The sequence below is a fragment of the Colobus angolensis genome, unplaced genomic scaffold (assembly GCF_000951035.1).
Source record: "Colobus angolensis palliatus isolate OR3802 unplaced genomic scaffold, Cang.pa_1.0 Scaffold210, whole genome shotgun sequence".
Lineage (NCBI taxonomy): Eukaryota > Metazoa > Chordata > Mammalia > Primates > Cercopithecidae > Colobus > Colobus angolensis.
Genome location: NW_012115267.1, coordinates 1,713,138 through 1,734,835, shown reverse-complemented (window position 1 = coordinate 1,734,835; position 21,698 = coordinate 1,713,138). Strand labels below are relative to the sequence as shown.

The 21,698-nt window shown below is 40.1% G+C and overlaps 1 protein-coding gene across 1 annotated transcript in view; it reads right to left on the bottom strand.

The window, feature by feature from the left end:
* The window catches only part of TNKS (tankyrase, TRF1-interacting ankyrin-related ADP-ribose polymerase), a 220,893-nt gene extending 211,435 nt beyond the window's left edge, over nucleotides 1-9,458 (bottom strand). Inside the window, exon 1 of the mRNA XM_011942810.1 lies at nucleotides 8,053-9,458. Coding sequence (XP_011798200.1) covers nucleotides 8,053-8,725 — 673 coding nt within the window. The 5' untranslated portion in view covers nucleotides 8,726-9,458. The remainder of the gene's footprint in view (nucleotides 1-8,052) is intronic.
* Nucleotides 9,459-21,698: the final 12,240 nt, after the last annotated feature.

Genomic DNA, 21,698 nt, shown 5'->3' with positions numbered 1-21,698 from the left:
TTACATAGAATGGAGTTTATCATTTTATTTTTTAAATTTCTAGTATTATATTGGTTTTAAATTTTTAATATGGTAAGTCTCCATAGACACATTCCACATAAACAAAAGTTACTTCAATTATTTTTAAGAATGTAAAAGAGCGCTGAAGTTTGAGAAACACTGCATTTTTACTACAAGCTTTCTTAAGGGCAGGAAATATTCCATTCTCATAATCTTGCTCATAAATGAATGAGTGTGATTGTGTTCCAGTAAAATTTTATTTATGAGAATAGGTGATGGGCCAGATTTGGTGTATGGGTTGTAGTTTGCTGACCTCTGCTATAAGGTATCATCTGTGGCATTTTTTTTCCATTTTGTATTCTTTCTTGTTTAGTCTTTTCTTCTTGAAATTATTTTTTCTTTTATTTTGAATTATTTTCTGAACTCTCTCCTTTTATTTCTAACTCAGGCATATGCTATATACTTCCATGTCTTGTGTATCATTCTCATATTCTCTTTTAGCTAGTGTTAAAATAATTGATTATAATTTTGTCTGTTTTGTGGGCATTCTTTTTCTATTAGGTATTAATTGTCTATGGGGAAGTTAATTCTCCAAATTCTTCTTGTAAGAATTTTGTATGTATTTGATGTCAGTTTCTTTCACTGCTCATTTTTACAGAAATTAATTACTAAATAATGTCAAGGATAAAAATAAAGGTCTGAGATAGTTACGGTAATCCCCCTTGTCCCTTTTTCTTGTGTTGGACATGCTGCTCTGGCCTAGAATAGATCAAGTCTTTCAGTAAGGTCTGCAGGATCATCTTTTACAGTGGTAGCATTTAAATTATGAAACATCATAAATTTATACCTCCGGTTATATAACCTATGAGACATTTTCTCAGAAACCTTAACCGGAGACATTGTGCTAAGGGCATTTTATAGATAAAGTCTCTTTTAGTTTATTGGTGAATAAAAAGCATTGTATCTGTAAGAAAAATTGAGTAGGGTGGGTGTCCTAGGGATTTCTACTAAAGTCTGGGAGCTCAGGATAACTCTGGGGCTCATTAAAAAAAAATCACTTTGATTTCGAGTAATTGAAGAAAGTTTCAGGTGTTTTGTTTTTGTCTGCCCATTGTTTTTCTTTTAAGGCTTCATCAGATGTTTAAGTGTGCTTTCCCCACAGCGAGTTACTGAGTTCTTTTCTCGAAACTTGTTTTGCCAGTTTGTTCAGGTATCTTTATAGAATTAAAGTAATGTGAGCTTAAACTTTTTTTTTTTTTAAGCTGTTTTTTGGAGTGTGTCAGCTCCCCATTCAATTTAGACAAGTTATTTATTTATTTATGTATTCTGGTTTTGGAAAAGGGGAAATAACGTGATGTATAATTTTTTCTCTATCCCTTTTGCCTTTTCAGTATAAACTAAACTGCTGGTAGGTGGCAGATATTTGGGCTTGTATATTTTTTCTTCTGTGGTAGATTTTCTTTTAAAGTGAAGAAGCGTTTGGTAGTTAGCAGATGATTTCCATGAACTACAAGTCCAAACTGAACAAAATTTGTTTTGAATTTACTGATTGACTCAAGAAACCTTAAAGCTATGGTCTCTGTCAGTTCAAAAATAAAGTAAACCAGCCGGGCACGGGAAAGAAACTCCCATTCTCATCAGACCTTCAATATTAACAGCTCTTAGCAGGTCCTTGAGAACCAAAAGTTCTCAAGTATGGAAGAAATGATGGCCAGATGCAACATATAAGAGGTAAGTAAAAACCCTATAGTTCTTAGATTGAATTGGAAGTATCAATATTAGTTAATGAGGTAGATTAAAACAGATTGTCAGAATGTCTTAAAAAGCAACACTCAGATATATGCTGTCTATAATAGACACACTTTAAATATAAAGACAGACTGAAAGTAAATGAACAGAAAACTACCAGGCACAGCATAAGAATACTGAAGTGGATATAGTCACATGTGATACAATGTAGCTAAAATCATAAAGATTTTCTTTTTTTCTTTTTCTTTTTTTCTTTTTTCTTTTTTTTTTTTTTTTGAGACGGAGTCTCGCCCTGTCGCCCAGGCTGGAGTGCAGCAGCGCTATCTCCGCTCACCACAAGCTCCGCCTCCCAGGTTTATGCCATTCTCCAGCCTCAGCCACCCAAGCAGCTGGGACTACAGGCGCCGCCACCACGCCCGGCTAAATTTTTTTTGTATTTTTAGCAGAGACGGGGTTTCACCTTGTTAGCTAGGATGGTCTCGATCTCCTGACCTCGTAATCCGCCCCTCTTGGCCTCCCAGAGTATTGGGATTACAGGCATGAGCCACCGCGCCCTGCCAATCATAAAGATTTTTATAGGACATACATGAGAATTTCTATAACTTGGGGCCAGATAAAAGTTCTTATGCAGGTGACAGGTCAAAGAAAGCAATAACCATAAAATAAATAAATTAAATTTAAAACTTCTGTTCAAATGACTCTCATTAAGAAAATTAATCAGTAATCCATAGCCTGGGAGGAAATATCAGCACATTTATCCCACAAAGCACTAGTACGCATAACATATAAAGTACTCTTAAACTCAATAATAAAAGATAACCCAATAAAACTGAAGTGTGTCCAGTAAAAAAAAAAAAAGGACAAAACTTCATAAAAGATCTATAAGGCCAGGCGAGGTGGCTCACACCTGTCATCCCAGCACTTTGGGAGGCTGAGGTGGATGCATTACCTGAGGTCAGGAGTTCGTGACCAGCCTGGTCAACATGGTGAAACCCGGTGTCTACTAAAACGACAAAAATTAGCTGGGTGTGGTGGTGGATGCCTGTAATCTAAGCTACTCAGGAGGCTGAGGCAGGAGAATCGCTTGAACCCGGGAGGCAGAGGTTGCAGTGAGCCGAGATCGCACCCTCGTACGCCAGCCTGGGCAACAAGAGCAAAATCAAACAACCACCATCAAAAATTGTTGATGGGAATGTAAAATGGGACACATACTTTGGGAAAAAAAGGTGTTGGCAGTTTCTTATAAAACCGGATATTTACCTACTACCCTAAGACCCAGAGATTCTAATACTAGGTATTTGCCCAAGAGAAAGAAAATCCATGTCCACAAAAAGGATTTCATAAGAATGTTCATTGCAGCTTTATTCATAATAGCCAAAACTGGAATCAGCTTAAGGGTCTATCAACTGAGGAAGGGATACCAAAACTGCAGCATATTCATATAATGAAATCTACTCAGCAGTAAAAAGGAACTACTGATACATGTTACAAAATTAAAAACATTAGGCTGAGCAAAATAAGTCTTACAGAAAGAGTAAATATCGTACGACTGCATTTATATGAAATTCTAAAACAGGCAACTCTTATTCTAGAGTGGAAAAAACATCAGAACGGTGGCTGCCTGAGGGAAAAGGGATAGTGACAGGATTGAGATAAGGGGTATGAGGGAACTTTCTGTAGTTTCTACAAGGAAAGTCGTAATTTGAGTTACACAGGTATCTGCATTTGTCAAAACTCAGTGAATGTGTACTTAAGATTTGCAGATTTCACACTAAAAGATAAATCTTTATACAAATAGTGAACTTAGATAATGATATGCATATTAGCATATTTGGAGAAGCTGCACAGATGCCTACCATTTACACTGATGTGCTTTAATAAAAAGATGGTTGATGGATAAAAGAACACATATGTAGGAATACACATGTAATAGAAATTGTACAGTATTATAATTTATGTAAGCATTTCTCTATTGTTGAACAGTTGGCTTGTTACCAATTTTTTTGCTATTAGCAATAAATTTACATATCATCTTACAAATAGCTAATTTGTTCTTTAAATCATTTGCTTCCAAAGAGTAGTACATTGAGGTAAAAGAAAGAGATAGATACTTTGCACATCTTTCTAATTAAAAGTTCTCTCTAAACTTTTTTTTTTTAAAGAGGTACCTTAAGAAAAGTGTACGGCTTTAAGAAAACACTAAGTAAAATGTAATCCAGTTTATAATCAACAATTTTAAGTCTGGGAAGATATTTATGAAACTAGGTCCCTTTCTTCTATTACCAAATTAGACCCTTCTTAAATCTTGAGACAGGGCATTTGCTTACAAGTAATATTAAGGATCTTGCCAGGCAACGAAAAGTGTAAGGTAATTCCCACTGTAAGACTGAAGCATTCTGACTCATTTTATTACCCACTGATAGGCAACAATTTAGAGTATATGGTGACTTTTAACAGGAACATTTGTACAAAGGCGAGAAAAAAAAAAAAAAAGGACAAGCATGGCCATGCTGAAAAATCCAGAGGAGTCAGGAATGAGTTGAAAAATCTCTGTATTGTTAAATATGTATGGTAGTGGATACCATTAAAAAAGAAACTGGTTTTGATTTTAAAATACCTCACATTACCTATCATAATCCAAGTAGTATAGGTTAACAGAAAGCCCATTTCAAGATTTCTTCGATTTCATGTAAATACTATAAAATCTCAGAATTTAATGTTTTACTAAAGCCTTCAGAAAAAAAAAGAAAAAAGACCTCATTTGAACTTTTCTATAAAAAGAAAACTCATCAGAATATATGGGTCCTTTAACAAAAATGTCACTACTAGATACCAAACTAAGGAGGTATCACTCTCAATTGGTACTATTTATAAAACTCTTTTGACTGCTGTACTTCAAACAATAGAAAATCAGGGTCAAGGACCATATCTGTGGAAGAAAAAGTCTCATATAAATTCTAGTCAACAATAAAAGAATGGATCATCTTTACAAAGCCATCTTAAGAAGACAACAAAAATAGTATTTTGAGAACCTGTATCAACAACGGAAACAAGATTTTGTCTTAATTGCAGATAGGATGATTCCATTACTAACACAGTCTCTAAACCATATTCCAAACAAATTATCACAATCCAAGATAGGATAGAAAGGGTTCCTAATTTTCCTGCTGGAAAAAATATGGTTATTCTTAACGTAATATAAATAAAGTGATAAGGATTTAAACATGGTTTCATACCACATCTGAGATCTTTAAAAATGATTTCCAAATGTCACACGTTCTCACTTAAATAAGTGGGAGCTAAACCTTGAGTACACATGGACACAGACAAGGGAATAATACACACTGGGGGTTACTTGAGGGTGGAAGGTAGAGGGTAGGGGGAGGCCGAAAATCAAAAAACTACCTATCTGGTACTATGCTCATTGCCTAGGTGATGAAATAATCTGTACACCAAAGCCCCCAAGACTTGCAATTTAACCATGTAACAAACCTACACATATAACCCCTGAACCTAAAAGTTGGAAAGAAAACAAAATTGTTTCATTTCATTCCATAGAACTGTAAACTCATTTTTAAATAGAAATAAAAGCATTAGTTAACATCATCCCTTCCAACCTTTGCTTGGCTAGCTTGAGCTCACCCTTTTAATACCTGCTTTAAAAAAAATCTACCTAGAAGGACTTCCTTAACTGCTCTAAAACAAGGATAAGAGCTCCTATTACATACTGGGACAGACGGTATAATGTACGTTTCCTGTCACTCCAGATTAGACACTATATACTTTGCAGGTTTTTGTTGTTGTTTATGCTTCCCCACTAGACTGTAAGCTCCATAAGGCTTACAGACGGCTTGCCATTACACAATTGTGTCAGTATTGAACATCCAATCATCTAAGTACACTAAAATATTTCTGGAACAAATAAACTGTAATTTTTAAATTTTTTCATTCAAGAGATTGTACCGATTTCTCATTTTTAAAACAGCTATTCCATGACAATTCAATTACTATCACAATAACCAGTCACTGATAATTCTTTTCATTTCTCAGCCTATATATGATAAAGAAGACTAAAGTTTAATAAAACTTTAATGTTATGCATTCAATCACGGAAGTGTTGCAAACTGACTACAGGATATTATGTTTTCCTATCATTGAGAATTCTTTATTATTGTGTTTTCCACAACTGAGCTAAAAATTTTCTTAAAAAGCCGATTCAAGGTTAGGTTCTCATAACTACAACATAATTACAGTACTGTTTTATTGTTTATCTTCTAGCTAATCTGGATGTACATAAAACTCTGAAACAGAATAACAAGTAACTATTGTGGCAAATAGAAGACATGTCATTTGAGAAATAAGCATTATTTTGTGTGACTTATCCTAAATACATTAATACACATAAGTATAACTATCATTTGTTGGTGATTACTCATAAAGTGGGATGGTGAGAAATAACCTGATTGGTGAAACAATTTGTTAAAATAGTCAAACTTGGAATAAAGTATGCAAAAGTAGACACCTCTGTTGATTTATAAAATCAGACTTAGGCCTTTCATTTAGCCTAAAGAAAAAGAAATGCTATTTCATCTAAAACAAGAAGACCCTTGCGCAAACAAATAGACAAAAGTCTGTTTATGATTCAATCCACTGCATTCCTAGTAAGTAGTGTCTGTATATCAAGAATGAATCCAGTGACCTAATAATGATTTCCTTTAAGTGTTTCTCATACCACAGGTCATGACCCATTAATGGATCACAAGCAGCATTTGCTAAAAATGAAATCGAATAAGATATAAATTATCAGAGGACAACACATGTATTAAGGGAAAGTATTGTTTCCAGAAGCTTTTGATTCAGTTGTATATGTGACAATGTAAAATGTATTTCTAAGTATGGGCTACAATAAAAAACATATGAAAGCTACTGTCTTGCATATAAGCCCCTCCCCATTACTATTTCTCCCAAAAATCGGGAACTCTATACTTCAATTACTCACAAAAATGAAGAGTGACCTTAATCCAGGGTTCTGACAGTTTAAGTTTGATTTCACAAGCTCTAAAATCAAACTGCCTGAATTCAAACTCAATTTCTACTATTTCCTGAGTGAATCTGGACTTATTTAAACGATGGATATATGCTTCACTTTTGTCATCTGTAAAATGGTTAATCACATCTCCTAAGTGTGGTAAAAATAAATAATACTACAGTGGGTCAACAAGTTTTACTATTAACAGAACAAACTGAAGAAGTGACACATATATATATTAGAAATGTAAGAGAAACTTAACAGAAGTTATCTTTGGTGTGTTATCTTTGATGTTTGTGAGCGTGTGATGCCCTTCATTTTGTATTTTTCTGTCCTATTTGGGACAATGTATGTATTTCTAATATAATGTTTCTAATGTATATAACATTATTACCTATATGTTTAAAATATCAACAGTAAGTCTCCAGGCAGTGAAATTACAGTCCTTTGTTTTTCTTTTACAGTTTTCTTTATTTTATAAACATTAGGTGTCTTTGAGAGAAAATCATCAACTATTTGCAAAAAAAAACAAAAAACAAAAAAAAACAGACAAGTGTGAGGTCCAGAGCTTAAGAAATGCACACTTTTTGAGGGAGAACTTTGTGCCAGATACTTCTCACCAAACGCTCGCACAACATCATTTTATGATTTTTGCCCATGAGAAAACTGCGGCAACTGACACGAGGTAAACGGTCCGCTACACAACAAATAATAGTGGCCACAATACCAAAGCCTGTATTTCTTCTATCATCATATAATGCATCCAAATATTCTTCTCCAGTTGTTTCACACTGGCATATTTTGGTCTCCCCATCTAGACTGTAAACTCCTTTAAAAGAAGGGAAACTTTCATAAACTTCATTTCTGTCTTTCGTTGGGTTACTAAGGCTACAATAGATGCTCCAACATTTGCTGGGTTGTATTAAACCTCTTTTGGTCTGGACTGTCCTCAAGGGACATACCTTTGTAAAAACGAAATAGCACACGAACGACAAAACTACTCTAAAGCTGTCCAAATCTAACTTTATTCCTGCACACCGAAAACTAAACTGTGCAACCACTGAAGAATTTCTTGGATTCATTTATCCCCCCCCAACCACGCCCCCATCACCCAGACACCATCAAAAGAAAGGCACCTCTAGTCTTCTGGTGAGGTGTTGAAGAACCATGACCACGCCCCCACTTTGTCCCATCACAATAACCTGTTTTCTTGTCCTAACTGGACCCTGCACCCAAACCCAAAACCTTCAATAAACAATTCAAAAGTCTCTGACCTGCAGCGAAGTGCAGGGGAGAAGACTTCCGGCCGGCCATGTCCTTTGCATTTACGTTTGCCGCGTCCACCAGCCTCTTTACCCGTGACACGTCCCCATTGCGACAGGCCTCCAGTAGTTCCCGTAGGGCCCCGCTCACTGCTGGGACCCCTGTCCCAGGTCCTGCTGCCCCAGGCCCCAATGGTGCTGTGCTGCTAACTCCGGCCGCCTCGGGGCTCTCCGCCAAGCTCGATCCAGGGGAGGATGGAGAGGAAGATGAGGAAGAAGTCGGGGAAGAAGAGGACGACGGTGAATTGTTACTGCCACTGCCGGCTGGGTTGGGAGCGACCCCAACGGCAGATGAAGTAGAAACCGCTGGGACCACGGGAGCGGCGGCGACGGTACAGATTGTGCTGGTGGTATTGCAACAGCTGGTACCGTCAACTGGGTCCGGGGATCGGGGCCTGTCGGGCGGATCCCGACTGCCATCCCCCTCCGGCAGCGCTAGGCCGTGCCGCGGGGAGGCGAAGGGGGCCAGGCCGCTGGCCGTGGGAGAGGCTGGGGTGGTCCCCGGGGCCAGGCCAGGGCTGAGTGGGGGAGGAGGTGGCGGCGGCGGCGCTGAAGCCCCTGGGGCGGGCTGGAGCTGTTGTTGATGATGGTGGTGATGATGCTGAGAGCGACGCGACGCCGCCATCTTCGGACTCCCCTAGCACTGTCACTGCGGCAACGGCCCCCACCGCCCGCCCTCACTTCCGACCGTCGGACCAATCAGCATCCAGCGCACAGGAAATGATGCTAGCGGGTAGGAGGGGCCAAAGAGAAAGAGGGAAGTATTGGGAGCTCTGAGAACAGCCAAAGGAACGGGGCGGGGCTTTGTCACTGAGAGGCGGGGTTTGTGACGTGGTGGCGGGCCGGCTGGAGAGATTTGAATGCTGGAACCAGCTCCTGCCTATATGAGAAACATTTCCTGCATTTCTCACTTTGAGTCGGCTTGCCCTGCTCTGCTCTGTTTCCCTCAGAAAACAGAGCCAGCTGTTGAGATGCAGCTCACAACAAGCAGAGAATGTGTCGATTGTCATCTATTAAGCGTCCTCGTCTGAAAAATGGAACTAAAAGTACCAACCTCACAGAATTCTTAGCGGGATTAAAAGAGCTAACATAGACAAAGCGCTCTGCCAGTAAAACACAACTATAATTAGCCCGTTGGTAATTTTTTAAATTATAGTATTTCTTTTCCAGGTGTCCCCTTGAGCTCTTGTCCCTTCCTTGTAATTTTTCTCACCCTATGTGCTTTAATTCCTCGTTTTTAAATACTGGTTTAGATTGCTAGGATTGGCATTCCAGCTCTGCCATTTGTTGTGTATATATGAGCTAGCTATTTCATCACTCTGTGCCTGTTTTCCTCTGTAAAATTGAAATAATAGTGCAATAAGTGTGAATTATTAAAATAATGATTTTTTTCCTATTCTGCTATCTCTGAAATTTTATTTTTCACCCTAAGTTTAACTAATTATGAATATATTCCTTTCTTTTGAATTCTAGTTTAGCTTAGCCTCTCCCACATCCCAAACAGATAAAAACCTGATTGCTAGGCTGGTCACGGTGGCTCATGCCTGTAATCCTAGCACTTTGGGAGGCGGAGACCAGCGGATCACTTGAGCCCAGGAGTTCGAGACCAGCCTGGCCATCATGGTGAAACTCTATCTCTACAAAAAATACACAAATTCGCTGGGCAAAGTGGCACACGCCTGTAGTCCCAGTTACTCGGGAGTCTGTGTTGGGAGGATCACTTGAGCCCAGGAGGCAGAGGTTTCAGTGAGCTGAGGTCACACCACTGCACTCCAGCCTGGGTTACAGATTGCTGTCCATTACTCACCATCAGGTGCTATTTTTCAGCAACTGCTTTTTCTGTCTTTCCCCTACCTATGTATACTTTTTTTTTTCTGCCATCAAACGATGTATCCGTGAATGAGATAATCCCATTGAAGACTCCATATCTACTGTTCAATAGTAAAGCAGGCATTATAGAAGTATACACAAACAGCATTATTCCAATAGAGTGAACACAGATGGAAATTCTGTGACCTAAGAGAAACAAGATTTAGATGAGTCAAGCAGAATATTAAACCAGGTGATAAATTGTTTCATGTGTTCATTGTTAAATATGATTTATGTGATGTTAATATTCCCTTTCAAATAAATAGATGAGTTTATTTGGGGTTACTAACTAAATACAATAAGGTCAGGAACATAATTAGTATTACGAATGGCATTTATTTTCATGTAATCTGGGGTTACAGATTATAATTCTTAACATTATCCAGCTGTCTGATAAAATTGTGCCATTGTTCACAGTAGATACCTAACAAAAAGTGTAGCTGGATAGGAAAACTCATATCAGTGCAACTCACATCCGTGCACATCAGTGCATCAGTCCACAACATTCTTCTTCATGCTTCTGTTTTTTCATCTTAACTTCTTGATGTAGAGCAGAGAACCATTGAGAAGTAGAGGTGGACCAACATGATATGTTAGATGTCCATCACATGCCATGTGTCCCCTAAATAATGGCCTCCTGGAATGGGAGACATAAGAAATATCTCATCTGGTCTCCCAATGGCCAGTTACTCATAGAAAGTAGTGATGTTCAGACTTACTCAAAATGCATCTGTTGTGTCTATCAGTACAAAAAAAAATGACAATAAAATAAGGAAGCCTCTGCTGGATAGAGATTTTTTAAAACTAAATTGCCAGCCAGGCGCAGTGGCTCATGCCTGTAATCCCAACACTTTGGGAGGCCGAGGCAGGTGGACCACGAGGTCAGGAGTTCCAGACCAGCCTGGCCAACATGATAAAACCCCATCTCTACTAAAAATACAAAAATTAGCTGGGCGTGGTGATGCGTGCCTGCAATCCCAGTTACTGGGGAGGCCGAGGCAGGAGAATGGCTTGAACCCAGGAGGCAGAGGTTGCAGTGAGCCGAGATCGTGCCACTGCACTCCAGTCTAGGTGACAGAGCAACACTCTGTCTCGGAAAAAAAAAAAAAACTAAATTGCCTGAAACTGTACTGGAAAACCATGTGTGGAAATGCATTCAATCAACTGGAAATTGCTTTTTTCCCCTCCAGCAGAAAGCAGGAAAAGTACTTAACATTAAGTATTTATGAAGTGTGGATTTATACCGACTAATGTTGAGCTCCAAACATGAAAGGCCACATGCCATTACCTAATCTTCTGTGGCTAAACACAATTCCATGAGGAATGTGCTATATCACAGTGGAAAGAGCAAAGCTTGAGGTCAAACAAACCTGGGCTTGAAAGTCACATCTCTGATTACTAGTTGGCTAATCTTGATAGATATGCTTCCCAGCCTAAAATTTTGACTTTAGTGTAGCACTGTCAGGAGGATTAAAAGCCTAGATGTTTTATAAGCACTCTTTGAATGTTAGATCCGTTCTCTTACGTGGCATGCATAAAGTGTTAACATGAACTCACAGCCACTATTGATAGCTTTCCCCTTACAATTTCCTTTGTGACAAAGATAGGGACTGGGAATAAATATCCATGATTCTGCACATAACGGGAATCTAAAGCAAAGAAACATTAGGTTTAATTCTTTCCTCATCTGATAATTCAGGATTCTTTATAAGCTCTATCTCTAAACTATTGTTGATCACAGTTATGTCGTATCTTATTTTCATAAGTGTTTTCACAAAAATAATATCCTGGACGAGTACAGTGGCTCACTCACACTTACAATCCCAGCATTTTGGGAAGCTGAGGCAAGAGATTGCTTGATCCCAGAAAATCAAGATCAAAGATGAGCCTGGGCAACAAAGTGAGACCCGGTCTATACACGCACACACACACACACACACACGCACACAGTATACCCAAGTACTACAAAAATGGGAGCACATAGCACTCTCTTAGGCTATACCGTTGACATACACAAAAAGCCACCAACTCAAAGGACACCAATCTTTTGGGCTGTGTTCTGATGTTTGCTTTCTTATCCTATGGGGGTTGCATGGACACTCTGAAAATTACACAATCAGGAACTTGTACAAGTTCCATATTTCTACTAGAACTGGTATGTCATTCCATCTGTATACTTCCCATTGATCTTCCACCATATTTGGTATTCTGGTAGTATTTCTACTAAGTCTAGTTATTCTTTGATCCCCTCTGCAAATCCATGAGCACAAGCCAGAGCTGTGGTTTGGCTGAGGCAGTGTCATTTCCTCATTTTGGTCTCACCAAAACATAATTAGTTATTTTTATGTCAGAAATGCCTATGGTGCCAAGGGCCCAGATTTCTCTATAAAAGCGTTGCGTTCTCTTAGTGTTGAAGTTCCATCTAGAAACCCAGATGAATATTTTTTTACAAAACCACAGATGGGCAATGATGCTAACAGCTGCAATCGTACTAACAACCTTGTATCAGAAAAAGCTTTACAAAAAAAAAGGCAAAACAACTTATTACAAGACAGCAAAATTACAGTAATTTAAAGATATCCTCTATATCAGTTTCCTAGCAACTCCCCCATGGAAGTGTTAGTAGCTTTACAAGATAGCTCTTACATACCAGGGTCATCTGGCTGCTGCTCCAAAGACATCTGTAGCCTGTACTGAGATAACTTGGATTTTCTCTGGCTATTGTCTGTACACTTATGAGTAGCTGGTTTAATGTGAAGTGTTAGTTCCAGGCACAGAGTTAGTTCCAGGCAGAGAGGTGGTTAAGAGTGTGGATTTCACATACAGACTGCTTGGATACGAATCCTAGCTTTGTCATTAACTAGCTTCATATGATTAAAGGATGTTACATCATACACTTGAACAGGAATAAATAAAAATCTATTTGCTGTGCTTTAAAAAAAGATGATAAACAAGTTTTCCCACCAAGAATGTTCCTTTCCTTGTAAGCTTTTTTTCAAAAGTAATTAAAATAATACATGCATACCCCATTATGGATTTGCATATGACTATATCACTCAAAAGAGATAGACAACTGCCCTCCCCCAAAGTCATAACCATGTTTAGAAAAGCCTCAGAAAGTCCTGAAATGCATTGATATGGAAGGGTATAACTAGCCAACAGTGAATAGATAATAATGTAATGGCTTATGTAGATGGATATAGCTAACCAGAGTAGAGCAGATGCAACTGCAAACCAAGAGACTGCAAGGCACCCAGAGGGCTCACCCTCCCCAATCAGAACAGGGGGACACCCACCAAGCCATGATGAATGTGGATTACTGCCACTGCTTGAGGGGTCGTGACTACCACATACTGACCGTGAGGTGACTCCAACAAGTGGCAAAGACTGGGGCAAAGACCTCTGCCAGCTGAGAATCAGTGGCAGCCAAGCAGTGAGAGGCATTAATGAATCCCTAAACACATGGTATGTGCCTTCCACCCACTATCTCCTTTTACTTGCTTGCTGTTGTTACTTGGCTTGTTGAAAGAAGGAAATGAGTGAAAGCTGTTTAAGTGGTGTATGCGTGTAATTTCTCTTGGTATTACCTATTCCTCCATATCCTGAACCTAGGTCTTTTGATGCTGAGTTGCTCAGAATAAAACATTGTACAATCCAGGATAAGTCATTTAACCTCTGGTATGGTTTGGCTGTGTTCACACTCAAATCTCATCTTGAATTATAGTTCCCTAGTCCCTGCATGTCATGGAGGGACCTGGTAGAAGGTAATTTAGTCATGGGGGTGGTTGGGTAACCCTCATGCTGTTCTCATGATAATGAGTGTGTTCTCATGAGATCCGATGGTTTTATAAGGGGCTTTTCCCCATTTTGCTCTGCATTTCTCCTTGCTGCCACCATGTGAAGAAGGACATGTTTGCTTCCCCTTCTGCCATGATGTTAAGTTTCCTGAGGCCTCCCCAGCTCTGTGGAACTGTGAATCAATTAAACCTCTTTCCTTTATACATTACCCAGTCTCTGGTATGTCCTTATAGCAGTGTGAGAACAAACTAATACAACCTCTTTGCAAACTCACCTGCAAAGTAGAGACATGAAATAGAGACATTAATAGTTGTTCTGATAAATAAATAAGTTAATATATGCCAAGTGCATTAAACAGTTTCTGGCATGTGATAAATGGAATGTAAGTGGCAGCTTTTATTGTTATCAAGAACAGGGATGGGATATACTTTGTATAAAGGTTGCCTAAGAGACACTAGTCTTGTCTGCCTAACAACAAGCAGGTCTCCTTTTACTCAATACTGTTGTTATTTGGCTTCCCATGCATACTGCTGCTTTTGCTTCACAGTGTCTTAAAGGAAGTTCTAATAAGCTTGGAAATAAAAAGAGCCTGTTATATTAAGGGAAATGCAAATAGTCCCTTCTGGCTGTGGTCAGGATTTAGAAGATGCAGAAACTCTACAAAGGAAGGTACCTTAGCCTGAGGTAGGCAGGTTTCTCTCAAACATATCCTGCCCCACAGTGCTGAGAAACCATCCCTGTTGTGTGGGAAAGCACCACACCTCAAGAAAAACCAACACAGCCATCATTCCCGAAGTCCCTGTGGTCCAGGATGTTTGCAGAAGGAACATCCCACAGAAGATGAATTTACAACCTTGAATCACCACACATGAGAGAGAGCCAACAACATGAGAGAAAAACAGAAAACCTAAAAAAATCAAAGACTACAGATAATACAGCAGTCCACAATTTACTTCTATATCCACATTTAAGGTGAGCAGAATAATGGCACCTCAAAGATTCCCAAGTCCTAATCTCTGGAAGCTGCAGATACGTTACATTTTGTGGCAAAGTGGAAATAACATTAAAGATGGAATTTAAGGTTGTTAATCAACTGACTTTAGAACAGGGAGACTTTCCTGGATTATGTGGGTGAGCCTAATGTAATCATCAGCGTCCTTATAGGTACAAAAGGGAGACAGAAAAGGGGGTTGAGAGTAATACCACGCGAAGACTCAACCAGCCAGTGCTGGCTTTGAAGATGATAGAAGAAGCCACAAGCCAAGGAATGTGAGCGGTCTCTGGAAGTTGCAAAAAAAAAAAAAAAAGGAAACAGATTCTTTCCTAGAGCCTCCAGAAAATAACTCAATCCTGCTAACACCTTGATTTTAGCCCAGTGGTACCCACGCCAGATTTATGACTGTGGAGCTGTAAAATATATTTGTGTTAAGCTACTATGTTTGTGATAATTTATTACAGCAGCAAAAGAAAACTAACACATGGCTTCTTTGGAAAATCAGGTGATATGAAGCCATCGGCCTATTTTTATACAGGACAACGGACCAAAGTGGCATAGTTTCCGCCACTTGGTATTACCAGAGGGCAATTATTCTGCATCATTCCTTTTATTCATGTACATCTTTCTGGCTTTACTCAGTTGAGAGGTTGGGTATACTAGCTCCCTATAGCTGCTATAACAAATGACCACAGTGTCTTGAAACAGTACAATACAAGTGTATTCTCCTACAGTTCTGGGGCAGAAGTTTGGAGTCAGTTTCACTGGGCTAAAGTCAAGGCATCAACAATGTTGGCATCTTATGGAGACTTTGGGGAGAATTTTATCCTGAGAGCTTTGAGTGGAGAATCTGTTTCCTTGACTTTTTCAGCTTCTAGTGGCTGCCTGTATTCTTTGGCTTGTGACCTTTTCCTACAGCCTACAAGCACATCACTCAACTCTGCTTCCATCCTATCATCTTCTGTTTGACCCTGACTTCTCCTACTGCACTCTTAAAAGGACCATTGTGGTCAGGCCCAGTGGCTCACACTTGTAATCCCAGCACTGTGAGAGGCCAAGGTGAGAGCATCACTTGAGCCCGGGAGAGTTTGAGACCAGCCTGGGTAACATGGCAAAAACCCGTGTCTACGAAAAATACAAAAATTAGCCAGGCATGGTGGTGCACCCCTGCAGTCTCAGCTACTTGGGAGGCTGAGGTGGGAGGATCACCTGAGCCTGGAGAGGTAGGTGCTGCAGTGAGCCAAGATCACACCACGGCACTCCAGCCTGGGCGACAGAGTGAGACCCTGTCTCCAAAACTGATGGTGACATTGGACCCACCCAGATAATCCAGGATAATGTCCCATCTCAAACTCCTTAATCACATCTACAAAGTCCCTTTTGCCATATAAGGTAGCATTTGTGGGTCCCAGGAGTGAAGATGTGGACATATTCAAGGGCCCACTATTCAGACTACTACAGTGAGATGCCATGGCATGCCTTATATGAAGAGGAGAGAGATGCCTGTCCTAGGGGGCAAATTTGGGTTGGTTTAGCACACGGAAAGACAAAGCAGATGATAAAGCACCATATTCAGTCAGAGAGCTGTAATAGACTCAGTACTGTCCTTGTGGATAATTTAATCCGCTAGGACTCTGATCACCCTTTTCTTCTACAAGACATCACACTGGTCCATTACATTGATGATGACATTATGCCGATTAGATCTAGTGAGCAAGAAGTAGCAACTATGCTAGAGTCATTGGTAAAACATTGACATAATAATAAAGGGTGAGAAAGTGAACCCAACAAAAATGTGGAGACTTCTACCCCAGTGACGTTTCTAGGGGTCCAGGGGTGTAGAGCATGTCAAGATATCTCTTGTAACATGAAGGAAAAGTTGCATATGGCCCTTTCTTCAACTCAAAAAGAGTCGAACCCTCTTAGTGAAACTCTGAGGATTTTGGAGGCAACATATTCCTCATTAGAACGTGTCACTCCAGCCTATTTACTGAGTAACCCTCAAAAGCTCCTAGTTTTGAACACAGAGCAAGAGAAGGCCCTGCAACAGATGCAGGCTGTCATGCAAGGTGCTCTGCCACATGGGCTACGTGATCCAGCAGATTTAATGGTGCTTGAGGTATCAGTGGCGGAGCGGGATGCTGTCTGCACCTTTCACAGGCCCCTCTAGGTGAATCACAGTGCAGCTGCTTGGGATTTTGGAGCAAAGTCCTACCATCCTCTGTGGATAACTACTCTCCTTTTGAGAAATTTGCTTGCTATTAGGCTTTCAGTACTAGAGACCTACCCATGATCACCCATGAACACCTACCCATGATCACCAAGTTACCGTCAGACCTGCATTGCCCATCATGAGCTGAGTATTGTCTGACCCACCAAGCCATGAAGTTGTGCATCCACAGCAACACTCCATCAACAAATGGAAGTGAGAGTTATGAGATCAGGCTCAACAGGCCCTGAGGGCACAAGTAAGTTAAATGAGGAAATGGCCCACGTGCCCATAGCTCTCACTTTTCTTACGTTATTTTCTCTCTCCCAGCCCAAATTTTTGGCATCATGGGGTGCTCCCTAAAATCAGTTGACCGAAGAGGAGGACATTTGAGTCTGGTTTATAGATGTTTCTTCAGGATATGCAGGCACTATCTGAAAATGAACAGCTGCAGCACTGCAGCCCCTCTCTGGGACATTCCTGAAGGCCAGTGGTGAAGGGCTACCCTCCCAGAGGGCTGAACTTCAGACAGTTAACCTGGCTGTTCATTTTGCTTGGAAGGAGGAATGGGCAAATGTGAAGCCACATACCAATTCGTGAACTGTGGTCAACGGTTTGGCTGAATAGTTAGAACCTTAGAAGGAACCAGTTGAAAAATTAATGACAATGAAGCCTGGTTTTTTGTTTGTGTTTTTGTTTGAGATGGAGTCTCCCTCTGTTGCCCAGTTTGGAGTGCAGTTGCATGATCTTGGCTCACTGCCACCTCCGCCTCCCAAGTTCAAGTGATTCTCCCACCTCAGCCTCTGGAGTAGCTGGGACTACAGGCATGCACCACCAGGAGGTGGTTTCACCATGTTGGTCAGGCTGGTCTCAAACTCCTGACCTCAAACAATCTGCCTGTCTTGGCCTTCCAAAGTGTTGGGATTACAGGTGGGAGCCACCATGCCCAGACAGAACTCTGACATAAAGACAGTGATATGGTAAGGCTTTGCGTCCCCACCCAAATCTTATCTTGAATTACAGTCCCCATAATCCCCTCATGTCAAGGGAGAGACTAAATGGAGGTAATTGAATCATGGGGATGGTTCCCCCCATGCTGTTCTCACTATAGTGAGTTCTCATGAGAGCTGCTGGTTTTATAAGGAGCTCTTCCCCCTTCACTCGGCACTTCTCCTTCCTGCCACCTTGTGAAGAAGGTGCCTTGCTTCCTCTCCATCTTCTGCCATGATGGTAAATTTCCTAAAGTTGCCCAGCCATGCTGAACTGTGAGTCAATTAAAGCTCTTTCCTATATCAATTACCCAGTCTCCAGCAGTTCTTTACAGCAGTATGAAAACAGACTAATACAGTAGGCTTCTCTGGATAGGAAAAAACCTGAAGACATTTGTGCATCATGTGAATGCTCACCAAAAGATGGGCTCAGCAGAGGAGAATTTTAATAACCAAGTGGACAGGATGACCCATTCTGTGAATCCCAGCCAGCCTTTCCCCCAGCTACTCCTATTATTACCTAATGGACTCATGAACAAAATGGCCATAGTGGCAAGGATGAAGGTTATGTATGGACTTCCCCTCACCAAACTGACCTGGCTATAATCACTGCTAAATGCCTAATCTGCCAGCATCAGACACCAAAACTAAGTCTCCAGTATGGCACCATTTTCTGGGGTGACCAGCCAGTTACCTGGAAGCAGGCTGATTATATTGAACCATTTCCATCATGTAATAAATGGTGTTTTATTCTTATTGCACTAGACACTTATTCTGGATATGTGTTTGCCTTTTCTGTATATAGTGCTTTTGCCAAAACTGTCATCTGTAGACTTATAGACTGCCTTAGCTACTATCATGGTATAAGCATTGTAAGAAATATTGCTTCTGACTAAGTAACTCATTTCACAGCAAATTAAGTATGGAAATTGGTCAATTGCCATGGAATTCACTGATCTTACCATGTCTCCATTATCCTGAAACAGGTGTTTTGATAGATCAGTGGAATGGCCTTTTGAAGAGACTCAGATCACTGAGTCTCTAACTGAGTCAGTGGTAATACTTTGCAGGGCAGAGGCAAGATTCCCCAAGAGGATGTATGTGCTCTAATTCAGCATTTAGCATATGGTGTTGTTTCTCCCATAGCCAGGATTCACAGGTTCAGGAATCAAAGAGTGGAAGTGGGAGTGGCACCACTCACTATTAACCCTATTGATTCACTAACAAAATTTTTGCCTCCTGTCCCTGTGATCTTAGATTCTGCTAGCTTAAGAAGTTGTAGTTCCAAAGTAAGGAATGCTTCCACCAGAAGACACATTAATTATTCCACTGAGCTGGGAGTTAAGACTGCCACCCAGCCACTTCAGGTTCCTCATGCATCTGAATTAACGGGTAAAGAAGGGAGTTAGTATACTGTCAGGGATCATTGATCCTAATTACCAAGAAGAATTGGGGCTGCTACTACAAAATGGAGGTAAGGAAGAGAACATCTGGAATACAGGAGACCCCGTAGGGATTCTTTTAGTATTATTCTGCCCTGTGATTAAAGTCAATGAAAAAAACAAAACAAAACAAAACAAAAACTACAACAGCCCAATTCAGACAGGGCTACTAACAACTCAGGCCTTTCAGAAGTGAAAATTTGGTCACCACACCAAGCAAAGAAGTATGATCAGCTGAGGTGTCTGCTGTGGCCAAAGGGAATAGGGAATGGATGAAAAGAAGTAGTTGTAAATACCAGCTCCAACTCTTGACCAGTCGCAGAAATTAGGACTGTATATGTTATGAGTACTTCTTCCTAGTTTGTTAGGAATACATAAATATATATATAAATATATATATATTTATAGTATATAAATGTATGTTATATAAATGTAAATATATATATATTCTTCTTTGCTTTCTTCCCTCTCTTATCACCTTATCAGCTAACAGAAGATATATTCATAATAATGAACCTTATGTCATAGTACTTAAGTTGCAGGATGTCAAGAAGAAAAATGAACTGAGTCATCCAGAGATGTTGCATTCTCTTCTGCAGAAAAGGTTGTACATTTGTGGTTGTACGTAGTATAACTGCATCCTGTTGGGCAGAAGTATAACATTCTTATTGTCTTCATTTGGAGATTAAATATGGTTTAAGGAGATGTGTATGGGTGTCACGCTGATAGGGGGTGGACTGTGTGGTGCTTAGTTTTATGTATGACTTGGCCAGGCTATAGCACTCAATTATTCAATCAAACAATAATTTAGTGTTGCTGTGAAGGTGTTTTGCAGCTATTTTAAACATCTACCATCAGCTAACTTTAAGTAAAGAAGATTTTTGCCAATAATGTGGTGGACCTCATCCAATCAGTAGAAGAGGCTGAAAAGTAAAACTGAGGTTTCTCTCAAGAAGAAGAAATGTTGACCGAAAACCGCATTATCAGCTCCTGCCCAAGACTTTTTCACTTATTGGCTGCAGTCTACTCATAGATTTCAGACTTGCCATTCGCCATGATCACATAAGCCAGTTCTCTGAAATAAGCATATGTTCTAAAATTGATGGTGGTGGCTACACAACACTGTGAATATACTCAAAATCATTGAATCGAACACTTTAAGTCAATATGGTATATCCCGAAAACGCTATTACAAAAAACAAAGACATTTTTAAATGGTTGTTAATTTTTTTTGGTAAAATGTAAAGGTTATTTGTATCAGTTTAGTTCATATTAAAAGAGCACCATATAGTTTTGTAAATAAATAATACATATATACTAAGTTATTGTAATGCTTACACATCTAGCAAGTTCCTTAGAATGCTTGACAAAGAAAGGTGAGGAAAAAATTAACTTAGAGGCTCCTTAAAAGTAGGAGTTATCTCCCTTTGTTTTTCAGAGCATAAGCTCTCACAAGGAAAAAGATTATTAAATCATATTCCTCTATGGCAGAAAACCACAGGGAATTTACCCTAAAGAAATAACTTGTGAGAATAAAAACCAGGTATTTTTATAGTAGAATTATTTAAAGAGTGAAAACTGGAAGCAATATAAAACACGGACAGAGTGTGGTGGCTCACACTTGTAATCCCAGCACTTTGGAAGGCTGAGGTGGGAGGATCGCTTGAATCCAGGAGGTCAAGATCAGCCTGGGCAACATGGTGAGACCCCACTGCACAAACCAAAATTTAAAAATTAGCTGTACATGGTGATACACACCTGTAGTTGCAGCTACTCAGGAGGTTGGGGTGGGAGGATTGCTTGAGCCCAGGAGTTTGAGGCTGCAGTGAGCTATGATCACGCCACTGCACTCCAGCCTGGGTAGCAGACTGAGACCCTGTCTGTAAATAAACAAATAAAAAGAAATCAAACATAAGCCGGTAGAGACTGATTATTCAATTAAGACATTAATTTGATAGAATCATGCAGTTCTATTAAACAACAAATACGGAGATTATGTCAACACATGGAAAAACACTTACAAAAGTGGGCTGGGCATGGTGGCTCATGCCTGTAATCCCAGCACTTTGGGAGGCCAAGGTGGGCAGATCACTTCAGGTCAGAAGTTCCAGAGCAGGCTGGCCAACAGGGCGAAACTCTGTCTCTACTAAAAATACAAAAATTAGCTGGGCATGGTGGCACGTGCCTGTAGTGCCAGCTACCTGGGAGGCCAAGGTGGGCAGATCACTTCAGGTCAGAAGTTCCAGAGCAGGCTGGCCAACAGGGCGAAACTCTGTCTCTACTAAAAATACAAAAAT